Raw genomic sequence first — 27,934 nt, forward strand, 5'->3', positions numbered from 1 at the left:
AAGTAGGCATAGTCATATGAAAGAAACACTGCTCTTTACCTTTAAAACTATGCAGGTTGCAACTAAGTAGGCATAGTCATGTGAAACACTACTCTTTACCTTTTAACTTCGGAATCGAAGATATTGCCATTGTTATTACCAACGTAGTCCCTAAAATGGTTTGTTTGTTTGACATGTTTGGATGTTCCTTCAGAGTTGAAGATAATTACTTCCTAGTCCAAACCTCCCGCAGGACTACAGGAATGGGAGCGGGCAGGGTTTGAACCCGGGACCATCGATAAATCTGACTAACAGTCCAGCGCGCAAACCGCACGACCAGGCAGCCATCCTATGTCTAGTAAGTCGAGTGCAATTTATAAAAAGGTGAGCGGGGAGGGGTCGTACGTATGACAAAAACATGACATGCGACTTCTATGTGTGAAATATGACGTTTGCCCCTATGTGTTGGACATTTGACTTACGTGTGCCATTTTTGATATGTGATGCATGTGTTACATTTGACTTATATGTGAAATGGTGTAGGCCTATATGTGACATAGCACGCTTTTTTTTTTAGTCCTAACATTGGTTTTTTTTTTTCTGTTTCTATTCTCAACCGGCGAAACTCGCGGCGGGAGACTATCTAGCTATTATATTTTTTATTTTATTTTTTTAACAATCACCCAAGACTTTGTTAAAATCAGCCAATACTTTGTTACAATCAGCGTAACAAAGAGCCAATACTTTGTTAGAAACAGCCAATGCTTTACAGTGTAACAAAGAGCCAATACTTTGTTAGAAACAGCCAATGCTTTACTGTTACTTTATGAGGCGCTTCAAATAAAAGAGAACGATCGGGCGAGTCTTGACATCAGATCGGTTAAAGGAGCAAGATCGATAATTGAGCCCTGCCCATTCGACAACAGATGTTGGTCCGAAGTTCACCGCGATGGTTTGTGTTTGTGCTGCAGTCTTAGCACATGGAAAACTTCATTTCTTTGAATGAGTTCTGTGCAAGTATGTAGATCTAAGTAGCTGCAGTGTTTGGTCAATCAGACTTATGGAACGTGTTTTATAATTATGGTCAGAATTCTTAGTTGGTAAGTTTTAATGCATTTTTGATTGATCGTTTTGCTTCAGGGACAGTGATACTTTGAGAGTGGAATTGGCTGCCTGGAAAACTCATGACGTAGGAGTGTGAAAGTGTTTAAATAGTTTAATTAACATTCACGACTAGAATAAAACGCGTAGCAGGTAATCATCTTTTCTGCGTAGGAGAGTAATCATCTTTTCTGCGTAGGAGGGTAATCATCTTTTCTGCGTAGGAGGGTAATCATCTTTTCTGCGTAGGAGGTAATCATCTTTTCTTTTGAAGGAAAATCTTTAATGTATGAGATAAAATAAAATATCACAAAGATTACACTAGCTGTCGGCTTAAGCTGGGGCATAAAAGTGAGTCAAAGGGCCGGAGTTTGAGATTAAAACTCAATCAATAAAACAAGACTTCATAATTCAAATCTATGCCTGCCTGAGTAATAAGGCTAGTCAGTGATACCCATGACACTTATTATTTCTTGTGCTAAGGATTCCCTCTTCTAAGGCCCTCAAACATCGACAAAAAAAAATGCTTTAAAAAAAGCTCAGTCCACTATAATTGCATTGAGAACTTTGCCATAATAGGCAGCGTGGAAAAGTAAAACTACGTACTGTGTTCAAACATCGTTTGACGTTTCTTCCTGCCAGTCTCCGTGAGTGCCTTACTGCGTACATTGACAGTGAAGTCATACTTGTCTTTAGTTTCCCTATCCTGGGGTGCATTCAAAAAGATAGCCCAGTTCTTTTCGTTGAATTTGTATATATAGAATAAATGGCATTTGAAAACGTTTTCGCGTTTTACAGTTTCTAATTATTTATGTGTAACTGCGATAAGCTAGGAAAGTCAAAACTGGTTAATCGTTGTGTTAGTTACGCAACAGCCTCGTAACGCGATAATCAGATTCATATGCGAAGTTAGGAGTGCGGCCTGCGGACCGGGGATGGAGCAAAATGCAGAGGCCCCTAAAGAGGTCAAGCCCCCGGGCCCACAAATCCATAGCTACGCCACTGCCGACTGTCGAACGTTGTTTTTGCTGACAGCTTTCGCGTGGAATAAAATAGTTAGACATGCGTGTCAAGATGTCTTACTTAACACAAAGATGATTAAGAAGATCACACCATTGAAGACTTTAGTGTGCTTTTTGTACCTCGATACTCACTTGCAATACATGTACTATGTATGAGTTCTGTGGATACTCACTTGCAATACATGTACTATTTATGAGCTTGTGGATACTCACTTGCAATACATGTACTATTTATGAGCTCTGTGGATACTCACTTGCAATACATGTACTATTTATGAGCTTGTGGATACTCACTTGTAATACATGTACTATTTATGAGCTCTGTGGATACTCACTTGTAATACATGTACTATTTATGAGCTCTGTGGATACTCACTTGTAATACATATGCTAGGACAAATTTGTACAAATACTCCTTCTTCCCTAGTGCTATTAGAGCATGGAATGGGTTGCCTGAGCTAGCCAGGAAAACCAGTGACTTGGCAGAATTTAAGTCATTGGTTAATATGCATGACTAAATGCATGACGCGTAGGACGTAATCATCTTCTTTTTTGAAGTAACGTCTGTATTATATAAGATAAGACATGTACTATTTATGAGCTCTGTGGATACTCACTTGCAATACATGTAGCCTACTATTTATGAGCTCTGTGGATACTCACTTGCAATACATGTACTATTTATGTTTATGAGCTCTGTGAAAACTTACTTGCAATACATGTACTATTTATGAGCTCTGTGGATACTCACTTGCAATACATGTACTATTTATGAGCTCTGTGAATACTCACTTGCAACACATGTACTATTTATGAGCTCTGTGAATACTCACTTGCAATACATGTACTATTTATGAGCTCTGTGGATACTCACTTGCAATACATGTACTATTTATGAGCTCTGTGAATACTCACTTGCAACACATGTACTATTTATGAGCTCTGTGAATACTCACTTGCAACACATATCTTATTTATGAGCTCTGTGTTTGTTTGTTTTTAATTAATTGTGTTTTTACTTGGATATTAAGTACTCTCTAGACTCTTGATGGTAGTAAAATGTCCTTGTGTAGCTCAAAATGTAGGAAAACGCTTCAATAATAGCCCGCTCTTCCTTCTATGAGAAAAAGTCGTTATGGACACCATAATGACTTTCTGAAACAAAAGCAGGAAAGCGAAAACACTCGGCGTTGAGGCTCCGCCCTGGACTCTGCTGGGGGAGCTTTCATTTCTTCACTAGACCCCCCCCCCTTTTCCTTGCTGAATTGGGGAAGGGAGATAAGCTACCATCTCACTGCTCAAGACTAATTGCACATACACAAAAAAATAAAAAAAATTTCAAATGCATAAAAGACGAGAAAAAATTTCTATGATACACTCCTCCCGGGGGGGGGGGGGACGCACTAGCTTCAATGAACATTCATCTTACAGGCCTACATTTGATTTTCATTTTCATTACATTTTTAAAACCCTCTCTCCAGACCCTCCAGCTGTGCGCTAATGAACTTTTTATTGTCTGAGTGGAGGGGGGAAGCAGGCACATGCAAATGTTGAGAAACACTGTGCTTACATAATAGAGTATTTTTCGCGATTCAAATGAATTTTGAGACAATAGAATGGTAACCTCGTAGCATTCTTTGCGCCTTGCATTGTCATCACCATGGGCCAGAGCTCAAAACTCACCCGTCGTTTCAAATGAGCTTTTGAGTTTCGAAGGGAATTTTCAAACTAACACTACATTGTATTAGACATTAAAAAAAATAATTCAATCATATGAGGTTAAAGTTGCATCTTCGTCCCACTTCGGTAAGGTAATGTTTTAAAAATATGTTCTTGTTAATTTTTGTTAAATTTTCACGATGGTTTCTCAAAACACCTGGCAACTATTGAAGCTATATTAAATTTAGCTCATCAGGCCAAATAAATCGTAAAAAGAAAAAAAAAGGTTATCTGTGTTCATGTTATCGTCTGCAGCGAAGTGTTTACAGGAAATGAACCGTGTTTTGATCATCTGCCATCATGCACACTCTCCCCACCCCTCTTTCTCACTTATGTAACCCTCCGAGTTATTATTAACTCCAACAGTATTCACGTGCATTGCTATAGTACCGACAACTATAATCTGCTGCTGCTTTTGTTTTTTGGCGGTACGAGTCAGGAAAATATTTGCCTTCTCGGTTACGTAAAACTCAGCACGCACCTCGTCTGCGTCTGCCAAACTATATACTGTGTTGTTTTTAATCTTTTAACTCTTGTGTGTTGCGTTTATATTGTATTTATATACCTTTCTCTATTTTGTATGTACCAGATTTTTCTGAGAACTACAAGTCTGTATTAGTATGTCGCTTAGTTCCACGACGCCAAAATTTCAATTTAAAATTTTTAGCAACATTTAAATAACGAAGAAATTGCTAGATCTAAGAGCTTAAACTTTTTGGGGGTTGTGCCGGAGAAGAGACGTGATTGAATTCATGTTTTAAATTGCCAATCTTTAACTTTTTTTTCCCATTAGCCTACAATGTGTATTCTGTAAAGGTGAAAGACATATAGGCCTACGGTCAGGAAATTTCATCTTTTTTTTTTTCAAAGGATAAAATATTACCGTCATTTGTGTTTTTTTTTATTCAAATCAATTTGGATGTTAAAAATATTATTGCAAATTAGGACAAGACATTAAATCGTGTTTTTTTTTTAAATAGATTCCTTGACTTGTTAGTAAAAAAAGAGGCTCCTAAGAAAATGTATTTTAAATTTCTAAAATTGCTTCGCATATGGTGGTGAAATAGTGTTCAGTGTTTGTTAATGATCTCATCAATCTTATGTTGGCCCTGACCTTACATGGGGTCAAACTGTTCTCGAATTGTGGCCCAGAACCTCCGAGACGAGCTATGGTCCTACACGGCACTTTCTGGGCTCCTGTTTCTTCACATCGGCATAGTCTTGATGGTGTACGCCCTAAAGAGGGCGACGCCCCACACGGCGGTGATAAAAACTTTCGGCATCGGACTCATCACCCTTGGGGTGCTGGCCACCCTGGCCTCGTGGTACGCCCACCGGCAGCACCGACTTCAGAGAGACCTCTGTCTGTGCTGTACGTGCAGTTGCTGCGTGTCTGCCCCAGTCAAAAAGGTCAGCGGCGGAGATTCGGCCGGCGGCGTCAAGGCCCCCTCGAGAATGAGCGTTTTTGGAAAGCCCAAGGCTAAAGAGGTTCAACCAACTCCAGAGTTTACGCTGAAAATGTTTGCAGCTCCGGAATTTCAGGTAAATATAAAGAATGCTGGCGTGGGGTTTTATTGTCAATGTATTATCTCCCTTTATCGTGATAAGATACGTTGCTAAGGGGAAAAAACTAAATGTACCTTTCAAACTTCTAGTGCTCTCGGAATTTCAAAAATTGCTTTTCTTGTTTCAAACAATTTTAACTTAAAATATCATATCTTTAGATTACTTTCTTTCCGTTTCGCTTTTTTTTTAAATATAAATTTTACTAAAAGCTTAAAGCTTTTAGCAAAAGTTATACTAACTCATTGCCGAAATACTTCATTGCAAGACTATGTGGCTGCCCAGGACCTAACCCTATAATAAGGGATCCTCGACATTTCAAAACAGTAGCGGTCTTAGGGCCCCAGGCCCGGGAGGGGGGGGGGCCTCGCGAACGGAGATTCCCTTTCACCTTCAGTTTCGAAAACCAGACCAGTTCTCAAAAACTCGGACCTGTTAGGGTTGTTACTCCATATTTTGGAAGCCTTTCGGAAGCATATATATAATATAAATTACCGTGTAGGCTCTTAACGTGACACTTTTGGTTTCGAAATACCGTACAGTTTCGGCAAAGATAACATCTTATGACCTGTCGATTCTAAGAGGCTATCATTGTTTAACAGTTCATCTTGGCTTTAAAAAACCCACCAGTTTGCAAAGCGAAAAGGCAGAAATGTTCCTCCACTAAATCCGTCTGAGACCGTCTAAGCTACTATTTGGCGTTGTTTTATCGTAATTGTTCCGGTTTTCATCCGTAATTAGTAGTTACTTTCCGACTCCAGCAGGATTAGCAGAAATTATTATTATCTAGTTTGTTGATTTTTCATGCAAAATGTTTCTGAATCGTTGGTTACGTTGATTATTAAAGTCAAAATCTTACATGCAGAACAATTACAATACAGTTCGTAATGTAGTCCAACGGTCAGTAGTAAGGTCCTATGTTTTTGGAACAAAAATAAGGCCTACAGCGTTAGAGGTGGACGAGCCCGTTAGTTTTATGTGGTACGGTATATATAGTCTAGTCTTACAGCTTAGGACCCCGCGTATGACACTCGCCCAGGGCCCCCGCTCTGCTAAGGTCGCCTCTGTTTCAAAAGAAGTTACATAATTTTTAACAAAATATGCATACTTAATATAAGAAAATTAGTAAAACAATAAAACGGTTTCAAAAATAAAAAAAGATAACATCTCCATTATGCAGCCTATACAGTAATTATTCTTCTCTTATGACTAATGAATGTTAGATTTTTTTAAAAAAATTGAACATTTTTTACCCCGCCCCAAAAAATCCTGCCTAAGGCCGGCACTGTACCAACTAGAGTTTGGCAAAAGTAAGAAGAAGAATTTCCTTATACTGTAAATAAGAGAATATATATGTTACCGATAATGAATAATGGTAGAATAATATGTAACATTAATTAATGTTTATGTTCATGATCAGAGATATGCCGAGTTCATAAATGGGTCCACCGCTGGTGTCCAGCAAGGTGCCAGGACGGAGCCCCATCGACAAAAGAAGACTGTTCATCCGGAAAGTCCACGAGATCTGCCCCTCAAGGAAATTTACATCAATCCCAGGTAAGAAGCAAGCGCCGTTTTTATATTCTTAATAATAACAAATCAAGACACTCAAAGCAGGAGTAAGTCTCGAGGTTACCAGGAAAAGTATCTCTTAAACCTATCTTACATATTACAGATGTTACTTCAAAAAATAAGATAATTAGCCTAAGTCCAATTTCATGTGTCAATCTAATCAATGACTTAAACTATGCTAAGTCGTTGGTTTTCCTGGCTGATTGATGAAAATACTATAATACTCAAAACCTATATGCATCCATGACAGTCCGTTACGAACGTCTGACCAGTAGACATTACCTCCCCTTAACAAACGAGTTAGTTAAATGCCCTTGTTCTCTCAGCAAAAATTCATGTAACTCTTTAACACCGCACGCCCTCAGCCCTAATGATCTGAAAGGGTTAAAAGTAAATAGGCGAACTTATAAGATATGACTTCCATTCATTGTAGAAGGCCTCAACACTGACCTGCAACGTCACAACCTGTGGGCAGTTTAGACCAATAGCTCGTTGCCACGTCGTGTTTGGACAAGTTTAGATCAGCTTCGCGTTCATGGGAAATTAGATTGTACTCATCTTCGATCTCGAAAGATGATCAAATTCAGGTTCCTGGCATTGTCTTCATCCTTTAAAGATTTTTTACTTAGAAGAATATTGTTTCCTTTAAAAATATATTATTTTCTCCCATAAATTTGATTTCGCTTTTAAAATAACGTTGCTACATACAATTATAGTTTCACCTTTTAAAAATACGTGTACAAATTGACCAATATGTCTAGTACTTTTATCGTCTTTCCCCAAGGAGAGTTCCAAAAAAAAACCGGATGTTAAGCTCAGAACTCGTTGACCTGGCACGTGGGGGTCATAGTGGACATTGATTTCGTTAGACAAAGTATTTGGCCAGATCGGAGCCACCTCGGTTTACTTTGACGATATGTTGTTAGAACGTGATGTCCTCGTGTGGTAGTCGCTACTTGAGCTAGTACGTTGTCCGTAGTTTCCATTGGTCACTGAGGTTTTTTTTTGTTTTTTTTTGTAGGTTCTAGTCCACAGGTCTTTCTGAGTTCGCGTATGTAATTATGATTTTATGTGTGCAATGCTGGATTTACCTATAGGCAACATAACTTTTCTTACACAAGCTTATCTTACCTTATCTTATATAATACAGACGCTACTTCAAAAAAGAAGATGATTACGTCCTACGCGTCGTGCTATAGCCTATTGCTGGGAAATTTTTAATTTCGGAATCTTAAGGGCGCCTCTGATTCCACCCAGCTTTAATGGGAACATGACATAACCTGGTGAAAAGTAAAGGCGGTTGATCGTTGTGTTGGCCCCATGACACCATCGCTAACTGCGGGAAACTGAAACAGATGACTTTTACATCATCTGCCCTATAGACCACATTGTTTGCAAGAGAAACTTTAATTACTTTTTTTTATAGCTAAGGGCCGCCACTTGCTTGGATCTCTTCACACACACCATGAAATAAAAATGGCTCCAGGGATACCTTCAATCATTTTGATGTTGATTATAATGGGGCCTCATATCTCGAAAACCTCAGGGCCTGTTCAAGTCTAAATCCGGCCCTGTTTATGTTAATGTGTGGAAGAGTATATGTGTGTTTCTGCGTTGATTACGTGTGGTAGATAAATAAAAATGCGATGCAATATCTAGATGAGATCAATGCGCCAAATGACCTTTTCATTTTTTGTTTAGTTGAAACACGTTCTACACAGTAGATTCAAACTAGAATTTAGTGCAAGAGAAAATGATATAACACAGTAGATTTCCACTGTTTATATTACAAAATGTTAACAAGGGTGTTATGTGGCCAGTACAATGATCAAATTTTTATATTTTCCCCCCAGAAGATGTCACGTTGTCGTACGTGCATACAGACTACTCACTAAAGCCAGGTGATTAACCGTTAGACTAGGCCTAAACAATACCTTGCGACGTAGCAACCTGTCGGAACCTTAGACCAATAGCTCGTTGCAACTTCACATGTCTGTGTCGTAGGAACGAGCTATTGGTCTAAACTGCCCACCTGTTGCGAAGTCGCAGGTCAGTGTTCAGTGGTCTCGAGTGGACAAGCAATGGCATTTGCTTACGTGGTAGCGGCTATAAAATTTTATGGTTTTAATGTGAACAAACGTTAATAATCCACATTTCATAGTAGCCATCCATTGTCTATTTAAGGAAATGTCCCTTTGAGACCTATCGATCTACGTGACCTTGAGATCTACCGATCTATATGACACATAACATCAAAGTCATCTGTTTCTTTGACCAACAAGACGGCGTCAGTTATGTTTACATTTTAAAAATGTATAATAAAATATCGTCTGCTATGTCTTAGTCACCTTTCACTTCTGCCACAACAAACTTTTTTTTTTTTTAAATATATATTCAGTCTGGTTGCTAATTCTCTTTTGATGCAGTTCGAAGTTGAATCAATTGTATTGCTAAGAGCTACAGTGAGGCTGGTGGCGGTCTAACGCTTGTAGGGTTCAATGTTTGGTTTGGTTCATCCCTTGGGTTTGAACTTGGTATTAGCTAAGTGTTCCTTGTTGACTTTGTCACGTGCAAATAGTGGACTCTGGGAAGGTCCTTTTAAAAAGAAGTAAAAATGTGAAGGTTTACTGTTGATGAGAAAAGAAAAGAAACAAAAAATAATGAGAGAGGGATGGCAGAATTTTTTTTCCCCACTAATTTGTCTACTTTTGTTTCTTTTTTTCTATTTGACCATCCATCCATTTATCTATCTATCTATCTATCTATTTATCTATCTATCTATCTATCTATCTATCTATCTATCTATCTATCTATCTATCTATCTATCTATATTCTATCTATCTATATTCTATCTATCTATCTATCTATATTCTATCTATCTATCTATCTATCTATATTCTATCTATCTATCTATCTATCTATCTATCTATCTATCTATCTATCTATCTATCTATCTGTCTGTCTGTCTGTCTGTCTGTCTGTCTGTCTGTCTGTCCATCTATCTATTAATATATATAGCAATGTATTTCTTTTATTTATCTATGTATGCTTTATTTGTTTATGTATCAATCTATTTATCTTGCTATGTATTTACTCAGTTATCTGTCTGTTACAACCTTTCTGCATTTTTTAAAAATAAAGCTTTTATAAATCTAGTCGCTCTGGATGGAATCTGTACAAGTTTTTTCTCTCATTTCCCATTCTCGGGTCAAGTTGACACTTTGTACAATCATTCATTATCACAACAACAAAAAAACAAGAATCAATCAGAAAAAAAAGACCAATTACTTTATCAATTATTCATTATTAATTTATTTTGTTTTATATAGAGACAGTATTAACTAAGGGGAGATAGGCCTTGTGTAGAAAATTAGGTCGTCGCCTAAAAATGTAAACCTAACAATAGATAGCTATAAAACCTAGAGGACGCTTGAGCCTTCGCTTCCGAAATGAATTGGGACAATTTAAAAAAAAATACTTTAAAAAAAGCCAGAACAGAAACCTTCTCCTAGATACTCCACCCCCCCCCCCTTTTCCCAATCCTTGTCCATACAATTGATTGGACCAAAGTGAATTGAGATTGCCAAAAGCATGAAATTACACTAAACGAAAACTACTGGTAACAAGTACAACTTTTTAAAACACTTTTTTTTAAACAACGCTTATATTAGGCTACGTGTAAATGTATCGATTAGTTTGGATCAGTCATCTTTATTTGCACGATTGACCTAGACTTAATAAATCTGTGCGATTAGAAATATTTTTACCAATGGACCTCATTCACCAATCGTAAACAAATAACATTTTGCCACGTGGTTCTCTATCTCTTTTATACAAATTACGATCTAATTTTAATACACAGCGGCTGTCACATGACAGTTTTTTTTTTCCGTTATTTTATCAATATGATCACGTGACTAAATGCTGTTTGTTTACGATTGGTGAATGAGGTCCATTGTTTTTGTTTTGCTTTTAGCTTTCTCATGCACTATGACCCTAGACCTATCACTTGTCTGGACCAGTTGGGAAAGCGGGAGGGAAGAAGAGGGGGGTATCTTGGTGAATGTTTACATGATCGTTTTTTTATAATGCATTAAAAAAAATTCACTCAGGGCTCAAGAGTCCTCAAGACTACTCAAGAGGACTAATTCAACTTATACCACAACATCTGTCAAGTAGGATTTCTTTCCCTTGTTCAAGATACGGTACAAAACAAAATAATTAATTACCAATAGTTACTTAACTAATAGTGTTTTTTTTAATTGATTTTTGGGTTGTCAGGTAAAAGAAATAATTGTGCAAAATGTCAGCTTAATCCGAGATTAGATGTGGGAGAAATAACGTGTACAAACTTTTTACCATGCAGACAGACATAGTGAGTTGATATAAGCCTTGTAAAAATATAGCCAATCGCACAAATGTATTATTGTTTTTCTAGATCTATTTCAAATTAATTACATACATTACTGACAAAATATTGACACAATTACTCTTAATAAAAACATTTTTTTAAAGAATTGTATTTATATTTGACTTGTTTGTCCTTCGGTATTCAAAGACACTAAACAATAAGGCTTTCTTCGAGTCCGAAGATTTGTGAGGAATGCAGTATTTCCCGTGGCTGCGCAGCCCCAGCTATGATCTACATATTTTGCCACTCAAAGGGCAAACATAACCATTGTCCGCAGGTGGTCGATTTAGATTTTCTTTTCGCCGTCTGCGTCTGTCCTCAGCAGCAGATTTTCTTTTGGTCTCAAATGTGTATCCCGCGGCCTTTGTGAGTGACCTCCAGCTGTCTCGACGCCGCATGCATCCAGGTGCTCTTTTCTATGTCAGCTAAGGCAAGTTGGCGCCTAAGCTGGTTTTTAAAGCGTTTCCGTGGGGCGCCTCTGTTACGTCGACCACCTTTTAGCTCAATTAAAAAGACTGCCTTTGGCATACGTTCGTCTCACATACGGAAACGTGCCCTGCCCAGCGTAGCTGTCGGACCATAAGAAGTCCCTCTATACTGTCCATACCGGTCTTGCCACCGTATGTCCATGATGGAGCGCAAGCATCTTTGGTGAAAGCGCTGAAATAGTCTTAGTTGCTTTCTGTATAGTGTCAATGTCTCAGATCCATATAGAAGTGTTGAGAGAACCACCGCCTGGTAGACATTGATTTTTGTAGGCAGGTGGAGCGATTTATTCCGCCAAACTCTCGCTTGAAGGCGTCCAAAAGCGCTACTGGCCCTAGCCAGACTGTTAGCAACTCACCTTGAAAGTGAGGCGTCATTTGACACTATACTACCTAGATATGTGAAGTGGTCTACCATGTTGAGTGGCTGTCCGTTTACGGTGATCCTTGGGGCCGAGTAGGTTTTATTGGGTGACACTAAAACAGAGTATTTGACTATGTTTTAGAAATGAGGATAAGAAGTCTATAGCTTCAGCGAATAGGAAAAGATGTACCATTAATTCTATTACCTAAACCGTAGTACTATTTTCGGGTCATACTTCTATGCATAGAAGTGAATTGATTTATGATAAGTTAGTGTGTATTGTATAGCGTATTGATACTAAGCCCCCCCCCTTTTTTTTTTCTTTTTTTTTCACAAATCTGTGTCTGTGTGTGTTCGTGTGGAGAGGGAGCACTCACGTTCATCGTGCCTGGAACAAGTCCAAATGTAATATAGCATTGACATGACACAAGAGCTAGGAGGGGGTGGGTGAGGGGAGAGAGTTCCACACCACATATCATCACTGCTAGGTGAGACAACTATGATGTAATTTGGCAAGATGTCTAAATAGCTCCTACTCTGCCTTCAACTCTTTTCTCTCTCTTTCTCTCTCTCTCTCTCTCTCTCTCTCTCTCTCTCTCTCTCTCTCTCTTTTTCTCTGTCAATTTCATTTATTTTCTTCTTCGTTTTTTGCCTTTTTTTTAATGTTTGGAGTAATTCCTTCCATTTCTGTCCTATAGTTCTTCTTCATTCTCTCTTCGTATTAAAAAGATAAAGGCACATTTCTTATTCCACATGCTAGGACAAATACGTCTCAGACGTAGGAATCAAACCTGCACCTACTGGCCAGAATTGCATAGTCTACAGCAACACTTGCAAAGCTTAAAACAAAAATCTGGACAGACAAAGGCATAGCCCTCGGCACAAAATCAGACTGATGCGCTCCCTGGTCATGACCACATTCTTATATGCTTGCGTTTGGACACTAACTGAAGAATTAGAGAGGAGGATCCTTGCCATGGAAATGAGATGCTATAGCATCACCCACAAAGACCGCATCACAAATGAAGAGATTCGAAATTGGATCACAATGACAATTGGGCCTCACGATGACCTGCTGTCAAAAAAAAGCGCAAACTAAAACTTAATGGCCATATCGCAAGGTCCATCTGTCGATTTTCTTTTTTTTTGAAGTGTCTGCTTTGCACAAGTACTTTTTTTTTCCTATGGTGAAATCTAAGCGTATCATTTGGCGGCGGTCCGACCGGCCCATTTGGTGCCAGCCCAGCTGGCAATTGTCCGAGTGCCCAGATACTTAGTTCGCCCTTGAATACTTTATTTACAGACTACATGACGTATCATGTGAATAATAAATATATATATATATATATAGTGCGAGAAAGGGGTGGAGATCTTTGTTTATCAATACTTATATCAATACTTGTTAATAATGTTATTTTTGTTTACATTAATTAAATTGTTCACAAACCTTGCGCTGATGCCAGGAAGTAATTGTCGTCTGCCTGGAGATCAAAGCCTCAAACCAAAATCGCAGGAAATTAAAGTTTTCTAGATTGAAGTGATAAAAAAATCACATGGATGACTGCGTTTAATGTTTTATGTCTTAATTTCACTTGGAGTATTAAAAAACGGGAAAAAAAAACAGGAAGACAATAATCTTTAGAGATAGACTTCGATTTAAAAGAATCTGTAGAGAGGTGTGCACTGTTTTATTTTAAAAAATAAACCCAGTCACAGACTTATGGATGTCTCTATGGGGAATAGCAGGAGCATTGGTTAGCTAATCTAATCTGACTTCGGCTATGTATCATTTATTACTTAACATTAGCCACAAAACATTACAAGTTGAATATAGTTGATAACAACATTCAGTTCTATAAAATGATACTTTATTAAACACTGGGAAATCCGTCCAGTCTTCCTAAAACGTCGCTTTATCTAATTACTATTCAACTACTATTCAAAACAACCTACTTCTAACATAACGCCATGTTGATCTCCTGTTCGCCTAAGTCTACTAAGTCATTAGTCTGTCTTACTACGTCATTACTTTTACCGTCGCTAAAACTATACACAACATATTTGTCTAACAAAACTAACCTACTCTCTAAACTAGTACGTTACAAGTGACAAGTCATTAGTCTGTCTTACTACGTCATTACTTTTACCGTCGCTAAAACTATACACAACATATTTGTCTAACAAAACTAACCTACTCTCTAAACTAGTACGTTACAAGTGACACAATAATTGTTTACATAGCAGGAAAATAAGTTCGTAACTATTTACTCACTGCACCTCTTAGTATTTAGATCTAGATCTAGATCCTGTCCTGAAAATTAAGTTGTTACCAGGAGCGGACTGGGTGTCATTTCTATACCAACTGGCCCATTCAAGGTCTACTTGTACTCAAAGTCAGTGTTAAGTTTGATAATGTATCGATAACTACACATGCATACAGTGAGCACTAGAATTAGATCTATATAGGCTACTTATAAGAAATATAGGTCTCATGTTGCTTTAAAATCGCAAAGTTTGTAGGCCTTAAAAGGATGAAGCCTACTAGTAAACTGTCTAAGGATGTAGGCTATTTTATTATTTCGGAATATGTGTTCGATTAAATTATATTTACACTGAAAAGTCTGTGAAATATTTTTTCTAATACGACACTCAGAGGACCTCTTTAAGGGGGATGCACAATGAAATTTCAATTTTTGTAATTTACAGATAAATAGAAAAGCTTTATGCATGACTTGATAGAACATATAGAGACATGAGTAACCATACACATTTTATGAGTGTAGCCTTTTGGGTTGCTATGGAAATGGCGGCCATCTTGAAAATAAACAATGTTTACAAAATTCTTAAAATATTCTAAAGTACTCAAAATTTTTTTAATTTTTTGATTGCACCTGATAGATATTTGAATCCCATAGGTAACTGGCTAATTTTGTTTTGAAAATTATTACTGGTTTAATTTTTATGAATTTTTTAAATTTTTATTTTTTTCCGACCCCATTTTTCATCTGAGGTCACATCATTATTTTTATTTTTTTATGAAATTTATTATACATATTGAAAATTTTTGCAGCCTATTACCTATGATATACTATCAATAAACTACATGTGAAAAATTATTAGTCTAACTTATACAGAACTAAAGATTTTGAGATTCTTGTGGACAACATGCACCTAAAAATACATTTTGAGAAAAACGCATTTAAAGTTTTTAAAATGATATAAAATATTTATTGTAACCATAAAAATGAAAAAAAAGGGAATATTTACATAAAACAACATAATAGATAATAAAAAAAACAAAAAACTATTCATTAAAATGGCCTGATTGATAGGTTGGACCTTCTAGAACCTCTGCCCGGTGCTCATGCTCAATTCTTCGTTTTTTCAAGTTTTTTCTCCTGGACACTAATGCGATTGATTTTCTTTTTCTAACAAGCTGTAGTTTGACATTTTGCTTTTTCTCACTAGAAGAAATGTTCTTTAGTGTCCAGGGAATGCCTAATATGTCAAAAACTGATCTGATGCCAACAGGTCCATTATTGAAGGCTAAAACAGCAAGGTATGTCGCAGCCCTTACCGTTTTTAATGTTGCGAATTCTGTTTTGGGGCATCTTTGCCAAATGAGGGAATGAAAAGATTCATTGGCGTTTTGTGTTCCCATTCTAGAACATCTTTTTAACAGATCTGTGTCTGTTAGTCTTTTCATTATAGGAAATAACAGTTTACCTATTTCTGATGTGATGGTCTGGTTGTGTTTTTTATATGGCTGTTTTAGTGCCTCTGATCTCTTAAAGTGACACCAAGATGTAGCGCCATCAGGACACAACCTGTGGTTATGATCTAGGTCTGAGCTCATCATATGAAAAAATGAGCCCATAACAGCCAGCTTCATTTTTTGAATGTCGGGAGCATTTTGGCGCAGAGCTTTGGAATAGTAATTTGTAATTTTTTCAATTTTTGGCTTTGTAAGCCTATAATTTAGTTCTTTTTTGTTAGACATTTTTAAATTGTTCAAAGCATTAAACATTCTTTTTGAGATGTGGTTAATGCAGTCCTCTTTTAAGATTTCTACATCATATCCTGAGTTGGTAATGGCAGATGAATGCGATTTACTATCGCCATCACACAGCATCGTGCCATAAACAAGTTTTCTGGATGCCACAGAGCGCGAAAAGATTTTGGATGCTGCTGCGGCCTCCATTGCATTTGCTGAGCCACTGAAGTTTTTTTGACACATATGCTTAGAGGCATCAAAGTTTAGTTCTGCAGAGTTTGAATCACAAACATGGCAATAATTTGATAGGACTTCGGTGTCGATGACGAGTCCAGTATCAAAATCAATAACTGTGCCAATTCCTGAATGAGATGAGTGGCCCCTTTTATGCCAAGTCCCATCGAAAGAAACTGTAATAACAGGACAGCCTGTTGAACTTATTCTTTCATCTGTAGTTAGAGGTTGTGAAATGTTTCTTCCATGCACAACAGCAGATGCCCTAATCATACATTCTTCACCAGCTTCAATTATAGCGGTATTGACTATGTTAGCTAGATTGTTATAAGTATTTCTGTGCATGCAGGGCATACTCATAAGTCCACAAAACCTATCAAATTTAGAATGCGAGATTCCAGATTCTTTTAATGCAGCGACAGCGCGGACATTAATATCCAGATGAACATCATTACTTTTTTTTGAGGTCCAGTCGGACCACAAATATGTTTCACAATTTAGGCATTTGATTTTAATCAAATGAGCCATGCCTTTTGATTGTGTGATGCACATAGTTAATTTGTTGTCAAAGCAATGTGGACAGCACAACAAGGAGACCATTGTGGTCAATTGCATTGAATTCATCATGACGTATATGAAATCTTCAGGCAGCCTCTTATTGGTGTTATCAGCGTTAGTAACTGCAGTTAGGGATATTTTTCGCTCAGCTGCACTTGCAGGCTGTGTTGTTGCTGCTTCAGATCCAGCTGTATCCAAAACAGAGCTGCAAACAAATAAAAAATAAATTAGAGGGTCTTTAAAAAAAAATTCAATAGTATGAAAGTACACGTCACATCTATCACAACATGAAGATTATTTTAAATTTTATAATGCATTTTAGAAATCATATATTGTATTAATCATAAAAAGTAAAGAATGTATAGAGACATGTTACATGTAATATAGATCTATATATGACAATATGTACTAGATCTAAAAAAAAACAACTAAGACCAAGACTTGAGTTGAAGTTGAAGTCCTACAATACTGTTCAATACATCATCATACACGATAATCAGATAATCTAATCTCTAGAGATTATCTAGTTCTAATGTGATCTATGCTCCTAATATAGACTAGATCTATAAAAGGATAGATCTCTATGTTTGCAATCATTTTCATGATATTTATTTAATGTCTATAGAATCTAGATTCTAGATCTAGATCTAGATGTGATTCATTGGATAAACACGTTGTCGAACTCAAAGAGCCAAGGTTTCATAGTCATTATTTTATGTGTCAGCACACGCTTGTCTAGTAAATAAAAAAAAAAGCAAACTCTAGATCTAGACTTACCTTTGTAATTGTGCATTTGTCTTTGAAGCATGTCGTCCTCTGGGCTTACAGTAACGTTTTTTCTTTCCAAACATATAACCTTTTGTTGGCATTTCTGAGTTTCAATAATGAATCGATTGTTGATGTGATGGAAGTTTACAGAAGAAGGACCGGTTCACGTCATGTGCGCATGCGTGCATACTTTGTAGTTACGGAAGCTTTTTCAGTGCGCATGCGTGTAATTACAGTAACTATAGAAGCTTTGATGGTGCGCATGCGTAAATATGGCTTTGTGGGTGTGTATATGAGGATATAGGGGAAAAAAAGAGGTAGTGACGTATTTTGAAAGTTCATTGCAGTACTATTTATTTATAGAATGAGAAACCATGCACATAATCGGAACTAGAAAAGTAGACCTTTGTATCGATACCATCTGTTAGGGATGAGAGCGTACATTAGCTTATCAACTATAGCTTACAAAATGTTGATTTTTCACCAAAACATCAAAATTTTGCTTATATATCTACATTTAAAATACAAAATTGATGTATAAAACGTATTTTTTTTAGTATTCTGATAGGGAATTCGTATTCTAGACATTTTAAACTATTAAAATCAATTAATTTTAAAATATCGATATTTTTGACCTAAATCTATGTTTTCTCACTGTGCATCCCCCTTAATAAGAGAATATTATAAAACATTTAACATAGTGTCATCTTTTGCGGCCTTTCTGTGGTCCTGCAAGCCCATTTGGTTACTGGCCTACCATGCATTTGCCGAATGCCCATGTAGCCAGTTCGCCCTGGTTGCTATTATGCCAATCGAAAGTGAATATGATCAGAGAAATAGGGAACTTCAACAGGTCCGAAAATTACGAAGAGTTCTTTTCTTATTCATCGACTACAAGCTTCAAAGCTATGATGAAAATGAAGATGGCAAGGCTACAAGTGTCTCTCGAATCCCAGAGAAACACATGAGCGCATCGTGGCGATGAAAGTGACAACGCAGTTAGCAAGGATACGCATTGAAACTATGCAGTGCTGCTTCATAAGAGAGATGAAGTCAGACCCATTGTTTGCCTGAGATGTTTTATTTTGTTGAATTGCAGTCCGTCAAGAGAACGCACCAGAACACACCGGACAACGTTCCTCAAACTTTGACTGGCTAGAACTTTTTGCATTTTTTTTCCCATGCTGACTACCTGGTCATGTGGTATGCGCTCTGGGCTGTCACTTCGGGTTCGAACGGTGCCCTTTGCAATCCCACGTCGTCCTACGGGAGGTTTGGGCTAGGACTTACGCTATTCTGCCTCAACGTGGCACACGGGATGAAACGATCTCTAGAGAAAGTGATTAGGCTAAATGAATAGTAAAACAAGACTCCTGTGAAAGTGTGTAAGGGAATGCGAGAGCTTTTCCCATTGCCTGGTGTGGAGATGAAAGAGAGCATCCACGTCGCTGTCGATAATCCCTGCGCCGTTCCTCAAGGGACCGTTACACTAAGGGCGAATCATGCACGTTTAACTTGTGTGTGTGTGTGGGGGGGGGGGGTTCCCGGTGAGCTCGGCCTTCGGCCATGAATTCTAGTCCATTCTCCCGGAGTGTCAGACACATTGGAAATAACAATGTTTTATATACACATTGGCTTGGACCTCTTCCAGACAGCGGTTTGTTTAAGCAGGCATATAGGCCTAGAGTTCGTAGAGCCTTCGGCTTAACTCTTTTGACAATCTCACGCCTAAGGTGTAATCCACAAATCTGAAGGAAAATCCGAAACCAAAAGAAACACTGTGTTGTAGATCGTTTCGAAAAACTTGTTTACTCATATTTGTTTTTTCACTAAGCAAATTTTGTAAGTAAAAGTAATTCCTGTCTGGGCGTTCACTTTCCTGGCATATAGAACAAACAAGCAAAATATTTTTTAAACAAAGCTTATCTAACAGAAAGAACCGTAAATATCACTGCCATATATCTCAGTTCTGTAATTACAATTAATAGATTAACTAATTGGTTACCGGTATTTTAAATTATTGATTCAAATATTGTTATCGAGTTTCAATAATTGTGCAAAATTTCAACTTGATCCAAAATTGGGAAATGGAAGAAAAAAACGTGTACAAAAAGCAAAGACGGGAATAACCACACATATACAGCCATTTCTCTCATTAAGTAGCATTTATTTCCCTTTTTTTTTAAACAAATTATTTCTGTCTTTCTATTTATCTATTTATCTACCAATTTCCTTTATTTCTTCTCTCCCTCTCACAATTTTTGTTTAAAAAAAGTTATTACGACAATATTTCATGTGTACAATGAAACTAACAAAAAATGTTCAAATAGGCATGTACTCAGCTACATGTCGAGGTTTGTAGTGTTCATTGTCATTGTCAGGTCACCCGGGGAACATATTAGAACAGTTTGTGTTTGTTTTTTTAACTTGCACTCGTGAATGTGGGAGCGGAGAGTGGGGGGGGGGGGTTGAGCTATAACGTCTACCTGTAATTTGGCAAGGAAAAAAAAGTAAGGCAAATGAGGGGGAAAGGAAGATTAACTTAGTACGTGTACTTAAAGCATTGCGAGGATAGGGGAGATAACAATGTTTTCACTGAGGTCAGGCAAGGGAGGCAATTACATTAACTCAAATAGCGATAATAGAACATTTCCCAGCAGATGTTTTTATATGTTGTGTATGTTTGGTCTGCATAGCGTGTTACTTGGCACCATGGGACCAACAAAGCTAAACTAGAAAATATGGAATTGGAATACTGTCAAACGGATTTATGTTTCTTCAAGTTTAGATCTACCAACAGTTTTGTTTTTCTTTAGATGTTGACTATGCTATGGAGGGGAATTCAAGATTATTACGTCATATCTGGGATCCCTTACAGAACGTACCGAATATGTTTAAATACATTGCACAATGGGATTGCTCTTGTAAACGAAGACCCAGAATCAACTTAACGCCAACGTCTGAGCTCCTTGTAAACCGTTGAAAATAATTGTTTACCATTTGAATTGTTTAACTATCTGTATATGTATTGAAAAGACTATTACACTAATGAAATGTTGACTCGTAAAAAAGGCTAAAAGATAATATCATATTGGTAGATGGTGCACGGCAGTTATTGTATTTGGTTCTAATTAACGCAGCCTTCGTTAATGGGATAAGACAGGGGAGAAAACGGCGTCGTGCTTGCGGAATGTTCGCATTTCAGTGTAGCTGCAGCTTACTCATCGTCCCAACAATGTTGTTGCCTTGTAAGCAAATATTTGATTGTAAGACTAAAGAAAAAATACTTTAGAATGTCGAACTTATAAAATAATTATTATTGTATCTTTTTGGGTGGGAATTATGACACTGGATCACAAGTCTATGTACATGTTTCTATGTAGACCTTTATGTAATAGAAAGGTACTAGTTTGCTTCAATTCATGTAAAGAGCGGCGGGCCCCCTTCAATTGATTGTGTATTCTATGATAAAAACAAATGTAGTCACCATGTATGCATTAGAACATAAAATAAGCATTCATATGAAGGTACTACCTTCTAGAAGCAATGGCGTCTGTGATAATAGCTTCAAAAGGAAGGATGTGCTAATATTATATGATATTACGTCATTGTTTGTTGTTTATGTTTTGTGCGAAAGCAAAGGATCAGAGGGAAATAAAAAGAGAGTTATATATGTCTACCTTGATAAAGACAGTCTCCATGTATGCATTAGAACATAAAATAAGCATTCAAATGAAGGTACTACCTTCTAGAAGCAATGGCGTCAGTACTCTCCATTTAGTTACAACTTCTTATTTTTGTGGGATGTGTGGCTGAGAGGCCAGGCCGTAGCCCGTAACACCCAACAATGAGGCCCCAAGTCCGAATCCCGACTTTAGCCGGCGCCTTCGACATAGTCACGGAGGTCACGCTTTAGCGGAGTTGTGTTTGCTGAACGCCTAAAGGCAGCACAGAAACCTTCTCCCAGATACCCCCTCCCCCTACACTGGTTGGTCCACAAGAGAGATTGGACCATAGCGCACTGATGCTATTAGAATGAGATGCGCTATAAAAAAACAATTTAACTTATTGTGCCATGACTTCTTAAAAGCAACTATTAAGTTTTCGTATGAAAAAAAACAAAACAAAGTGTTTCATTAAATAGTTTATGCTCTGATACACTTACAGAACTGTTAGAGCTGATGAATATTTACCAAAATGTAGCTCTGTGCACATCAATTGTTTATTGAGATCAGATTTTTATTTTATCAGTTGGTCAATGTACTAAAATAGTGAAACTGCGTTTTTCTCAACCTTTTGAGTAGCGAAGACAAAAACACGTAAAACTCTTACAAAACTATAAAATAAAAAGAACAGTAAATGAAGTCCACAAGCTTTGTATGTTAGAGCTTCCTTTGTCATTTTGTATCAATAGCAACTTTAAATGTGGCCACTCTGATGAACCAACGATCACTGGTAAGAGACAGTGTTACGTGCGCATCTTAGTGTACATGTGGAATGGTGCGAATGCGTGTTGAAAGGGAGAGAAGATGGAATCCGAAAATGAAGGAATGTAATCAAAGTTATTATTAACACATTATTAATTGTAACTCAAGATTAAAGTCATCATAATCTACCATATATGAGTCTATTATTGTATCATTTAAAGTCTCATCTGTACGTAACAGATAGTGTGCATGCATTGACTATCATTGAAACCCTTATTGATAAAAAAATAATTGTCTAAATTGTAAAAAGCCTGTCAAATCTTGTATTGAAGACACTGGTGTGAATCAACATTGTGCGTTCGAGCCACTACTAAATCCTTTTGGACTTTACAGTAAGCCGAGCAACGTATCAAACTAGTCTAATTTTGTCCCTGATGCATGCACCTTGGTGTTGTTTATCCTTAAAAGAACACTGAGAAATGTGCGTTAACATCCAAATGGAAATGACTTTTAGACCATCCTTCCTTGACAACCGCCTCAAATGTTGATATTCTTCTCGCCTTTTTGAATGTCAGAAGCACTCAAATTGATATGCTGTGAGCATAAGTCTATGGCTGTGAGCTTTAACACGTACACATCATCCACCAAATCATAGAAATATTCTACGTCTCCGACACCGCTGACGTCTCTTTTTAAAATGGTAAAACTGTTATGACAATTAGAAAGAAGAAGAATTGTGACCATAAGAAATATAGGCCAGGCCTATTGTCGTTTGTTTATCCTGTTCAAAGTGATCCGTTCCGCGGCTGCACCACCGGCCCCGAGGGTACTGGCCCCTGATAATATGGCTGAAGTTAAACATAGTCAGCTGTAATTTTTTTTTTTATTGAATAAATGGCTAATGCCAAAAATCTGTTAGGCGCATTCGCCAGCATAACAAGTCTCAACTAATTTGCACTATTTTGCATGGTCATGTCTTCCCCTCAAAGCTATTTGAGAACCTCTGATCTATTCAAATGCAATGGTTTATATGTATCAATAACCCAGCTACGTAGCAATAGTATAAACGTCAGGGTATTAGGTGAACGCAAGATCGATAGGATCATTCCAACAAGTCATTAAACTTTTATTGTTCAACCGTTAAAGGGAGGTTATCGTGGTGTGGCGTATTATGTCCCTTGAATTGTACCTCTCCCCTGGCGTCTAAATTTGCTGATACAATATTCACACTTCATGTTCGGCAAGAGTGTGGCCAAAAACAAATTCAATGAAAAATAAATTAGGCTAAATTGTGTTTCCATTTGTTCTCACGGACAAACACGAAAACTCGTGGTTCAGTCAGAGTTTAAAGCATGGTCGTAGGTCAGTGCTGTGTAGGCTACGATTGCATAAGGATCGTTGAAAACTGGAAAGTGTGCACCTAGTTTTGGTAGGTAGATTCATAGAATGCAGAAGCGGCTTTAGAAGTGCTGAGTGTCATACAGGGCCACGAATATTTGTACGATATCAAAAGATTCACTTTATCATAGATGCCCCCCTCCCTAAGGTTGCCCCACTCACTACCTCATAAGTCCGCCTCTATACAATAGTTTTGATTTTTAAAGGCTTCGGAAGCTCGATAGATTCAACAGGCGGATTGGCTTTGCTGCTTAACCCAAGAGGTTGGAGTTCGAATCCTGATGAAGAACTGGGAACTTTTGATGTGAGATTTGACTCGATCTGACTCAGCGCCTACATACAGCACGGAAACCTTCTTCCCAATATCCTTAGATCCTCCCCTTTCACTAAAATGTAACAATCAGCACTAAATCTAAAAAATAATTCTATGACTTGTTATATTCATAATTCTTTAAATAAAATAGCCAAGCGTTTTAGTTTATGTGTCCTTCTTGTGCCATGCAATGGGTGGATTAATGGATGGATGGATCATATGGATAAATAGGTCAAGGTTTCTATATTTTGTTTTCAATAAGGGCTATCAGTGACAATGAGACACATGATGTGGAACTCACAATAGAAGCCTTTGTTTTTAAGTACATCATGCGATAGATGGATGGATGCCTGGATGGATAGATCTAGATCTCTACATTTTGTTTTCAATGTGACAGTATCAGTGACAACGAGACACAGTCATACAAAAAAAAAGCCAATAATTCCGCCATAATTTCATTCTGTTGCCCTCCCCAGCCCCTTCTCAGTGCTCAGCTGGAAGAACGAAATGGCAAGTCTCTCGGGGAATAGGCTTGATGAAATAGCATCCATTGTCTCTCGGTCTGGGCATAATGTCAAACTGTGTATTGCGTTTAACAATGTACATTTTTATTGACTAATTGGTAATTCTAAATAAAGGGACCCACACACCAAAACTCTCAGTATAATTGGTGACCGAACCTGGCAGGTTTGTAGGGAATGCACGAAAAAAACATCTAGTCCGAACTTTAAGCCTGACTCAATCCAAAACGCTTAATCTAAACTATATATTTTTTTAAAATCCCGTGTATGTCTAAATTTAGAACAAGCTAGTCTATAGGAACTGTGACAAGGAGGGATAGTGTGGAAATTCCACTTGAGACTTAAGGTATTTAGTGAAGTCATTCAAGTACTAGTGGACCTTTCTTGAGCCAAGAAAAATTAAATATTCTTACACACGCGCACGCACACACACACAGACAGACAGACAGACATTAATGCACCCATGCCATACCATACAATCTAAAGACAGGGCGCATTGGCTATATGGGTATTCGGGCAAAAGCCCGGTGGGCCACCGAAAGGACCGCATGGATGCCACCATGGCACGTACTAAATTGTTAAAGGTTTTATAATATTCTCTCATAAAAGTGGTCCTCTGAGTGTCGTGTTAAAATAACAAACACCTTATACATGCTCTACATTGGCTTTACAGTCTGATACTAATTTAATGTAACACATTTTCCAAAATAATGTAATAGCCTAAATCCGTAGACATGGCACCAAAACATTTTCCAAAATAATGTAATAGCCTAAATCCGTAGACATGGCATTGCTACTAGTTGGCTTCATCCTTTTGGGGCCTACACACTTAGCCATGACAAAGCAACATAAGGCCTAACTTTCTTATAAAGAGTTCACTGTAGGCCCTATGCAGTTATCGATAGATTATCAAAATTAACATAATGATTATAAGGACAGGTATGATTGGATGCCCATCATTATAATATACAATTTGTGGGCCGCACTGTATACAAATGCCCGGACCGATTTTGACACCCAGTCCGCCCCTGTCTACAAAGCAGATATGATGTAAAGATCATCTGTTTCTATGGTCTACTATTATCGAGGGTGTCATGTGACCAGCACAACGACGAACCTCTTTTACTTTCCCCAACTAATGTCTGGTAGCCTACCCAATAGAGTTGGACTCAGGGACGTCCTAAAAATCCAGAAATTCAAAACCCCAGATTCGAAACCCAGAAGCCAAGCGCTTTACCATTCCGCAAACACTTTCTACACAACACACTGGTAAATAGTGGGACACGCTAACCCTGCCACGCCCATCATCCCTGCCTTCGATCATAAGCTTTTTTTTTTTAACTCTGCAAATCAAAAGCATCGAAATCTTTTTCTATCGTTATTTCATTTGTTTCTTTTCAGATCTCTTCAGAACCAATCAAATCTCCCCAGCATTCATCCAATTCCAAGTCCTATTTTATTGCAACTTTCCAAGTGACAGGCCTGCTAAATGTATGACTAATTTTGAGATGTTGTCAATAATGGAAACAGTATTATGATTAATTAAGCATTTGCAATCCCCGAATCAGGGATTCCACCATCTTGTAAGATCTGGGTCATACTTTTTAAAATTTATATACGTTATTTCAAGTCAGGATCTTTGAATGATTTGACCCTATCTGACCAACAGATCAAGTAACTTTCATCGAAAGAAACACATGAAACAATGTTATTAACAGAATAACAGTTGAAGGAACATTGTAGCTGACACAAACAGAAACACTGTAAACTAAACTGGACACAGGACACTAAACAATTTGGACACAGGAACACTGTCAACAATACTGGATGCGGAAAAATTGTATACAATATTCAACACCAGACAAACTTCGGGGTAGAATCGGGAGAGAAATAAAAAAAAAATGACGTTATGGCTCATCATAGAATTTTATTCTTACTACACAACTCGGAGGTGGTCTCGAAAACTTGACACACACTAGCAAGTGCACAGCACTGAAGTCTTCCTGTAATGCTCTTGATATTTTACTCAGAGTTGAACTGATTCAATTGCTGTTAGAGACTTTTGGTGAAATGAACGACGCTTACGTTTCTTAACAAAAATGAACGTCTCATAGAAAGTAAAACATTGGGACTGTTTCGTTAAATAGCATTTGAAAGATTCAAAGAGTGTTTCTATAAGTCTTCGAGGCTTGTATCTGCTTTAAAATTGTAAAAATATAGAAAAAAAAAGTAAAAGCAAAGTATCCCTTTGTGATATATATTGCAGATATTGTAAAGATTATCTACTTCTGTGATCGACGGTTAAGGAGAGTATCATGTGGCCAGTACAACAACCATTCACCCTTAAACCTTTCCCAACTAAAGTAAGGCACCCATTAGAGTTGGGTCTACACGAGGGCGTCCTAAAAATCCCAGTCTTCATTAAGATTTGAACCCAAGACCCCTAGGTTCAGAAGCAATAACTTTACCCCTCAGCCACTATGCCCACCAAAAGGATAGGAAACAAAACTTCAATTAGTGCTGGTTGAAAATTAAGTCCTACAGTCAGACGTTGGGTTGCAGCATGGACACCAACACTTCTTTTGGTGGATCTCAATTTCAACACAATCAAGTAATAATAGCATCGCATTTAAACAAAAAAAAATACCGGGTAATAAACTGAACTCCATTTTGTAGTACTGTAGCTCTAACTTGACGGACACAGCCATGACCAATCTTTTTCTTTGAGCCTAAAGATTGTGTGTAATCCATAACAAGAGTCCAGGGGAGGCAAATAAGTATTTTGTTTGGTTGTATCGTGTGGTGAATGTGTAACAAATTGAGAAAAGAAACTTTCAGTTTTAAAGGTCTATAAGTAGTTTCCTCTAGATCCAGGATTTTTTGTGTGTGTGCGCGCTTGACATTAGAATTTATTAAAATAAAGGTCAAGGAATCTAGGTTGCAGAGTTCAGGGCATCAAGTTAATAATGTGTAAGTTTACCTCTGAGAGTGTGTCTAAATATTTCATGATTACACATGAAATAATGATGTAACAAGAGTGACTATTTCACTATTTAAAATTGTACAAGAGATATTAGTGGTAGTTTCTGCTAGAATGCATACGTTTAACCTCAAAGTACTAGACCTACATTAATGTGTGTGTGTTAGCCAAAACTGTTCAGGAAAGAGGAAATAAAATGAACATATTTTAGAACTGAGTTCAACTTTTGCAAGCAAGTTTTCTCTATATTTTTTTTAAATACTATGATAGTATTCTGCTAATGAAAGTTCAGATTGAGATGCTATCTCTGGTTTACAAAAATATTAACTGAATAGAAGTTATCTTGTGATATGATAGTCACAAGTGTGAAAAATCTTGTATGTGATGTGATACTAGTCCTCTACATCAATCTTGGGTACCTGTACTAAAATGTTCTATTCATGAAAAACAAAATCTTGGTAGACATCTATTTACACACAAACAATCTTGGTAGCAGGTAGTCTTCTATTTACACACAACAAATTA

At 37.4% G+C, this 27,934-nt stretch overlaps 2 protein-coding genes across 9 annotated transcripts; one reads left to right on the top strand and one right to left on the bottom strand.

The window, feature by feature from the left end:
* The first annotated feature begins 659 nt into the window (after nt 1-659).
* LOC106074823 (uncharacterized) lies at nt 660-27,626 on the top strand. Of its 8 annotated transcripts, none has more exons than XM_056018913.1 (4): nt 660-1,079; nt 4,615-5,363; nt 6,805-6,941; nt 25,831-27,626. In XM_056018913.1, exons 2-4 carry the CDS (start codon nt 4,941-4,943, stop codon nt 25,904-25,906), a joined length of 636 nt encoding a protein of 211 aa, XP_055874888.1. In that variant the 5' UTR covers nt 660-1,079; nt 4,615-4,940; the 3' UTR covers nt 25,907-27,626. The 8 variants fall into 8 exon arrangements, with proteins under 8 accessions (XP_055874888.1, XP_013091135.1, XP_013091137.1 ...); XM_013235681.2 differs by having other exon boundaries at nt 4,638-5,363; XM_013235683.2 differs by having other exon boundaries at nt 4,692-5,363.
* On the bottom strand, nt 15,415-18,447 carry LOC129924455 (uncharacterized). The gene is made up of 2 exons (XM_056018912.1): nt 17,780-18,447; nt 15,415-17,207 (listed from the first exon to the last, which is right to left on the bottom strand). The coding sequence occupies exons 1-2, from the start codon at nt 17,869-17,871 to the stop codon at nt 15,521-15,523; spliced, it is 1,779 nt and encodes a 592-aa protein (XP_055874887.1). The 5' UTR covers nt 17,872-18,447; the 3' UTR covers nt 15,415-15,520.
* Nucleotides 27,627-27,934: the final 308 nt, after the last annotated feature.

Source organism: Biomphalaria glabrata, chromosome 2, assembly GCF_947242115.1.
Source record: "Biomphalaria glabrata chromosome 2, xgBioGlab47.1, whole genome shotgun sequence".
Taxonomy (NCBI): Eukaryota; Metazoa; Mollusca; class Gastropoda; family Planorbidae; genus Biomphalaria; species Biomphalaria glabrata.

What these genes read in the sequence shown, in the direction of transcription:
- LOC129924455 (XM_056018912.1), bottom strand. Translation starts at nt 17,871, where the DNA reads ATGCCAACAAAAGGTTATATGTTTGGAAAGAAAAAACGTTACTGTAAG. An exon ending in ACAAATGCACAATTACAAAG is followed by an intron (nt 17,208 to 17,779) that starts GTAAGTCTAGAT and finishes ATTTGTTTGCAG; the next exon opens with CTCTGTTTTGGATACAGCTG.
- LOC106074823 (XM_056018913.1), top strand. Translation starts at nt 4,941, where the DNA reads ATGGGGTCAAACTGTTCTCGAATTGTGGCCCAGAACCTCCGAGACGAG. An exon ending in TTGCAGCTCCGGAATTTCAG is followed by an intron (nt 5,364 to 6,804) that starts GTAAATATAAAG and finishes GTTCATGATCAG; the next exon opens with AGATATGCCGAGTTCATAAA. An exon ending in GAAATTTACATCAATCCCAG is followed by an intron (nt 6,942 to 25,830) that starts GTAAGAAGCAAG and finishes GTTTCTTTTCAG; the next exon opens with ATCTCTTCAGAACCAATCAA.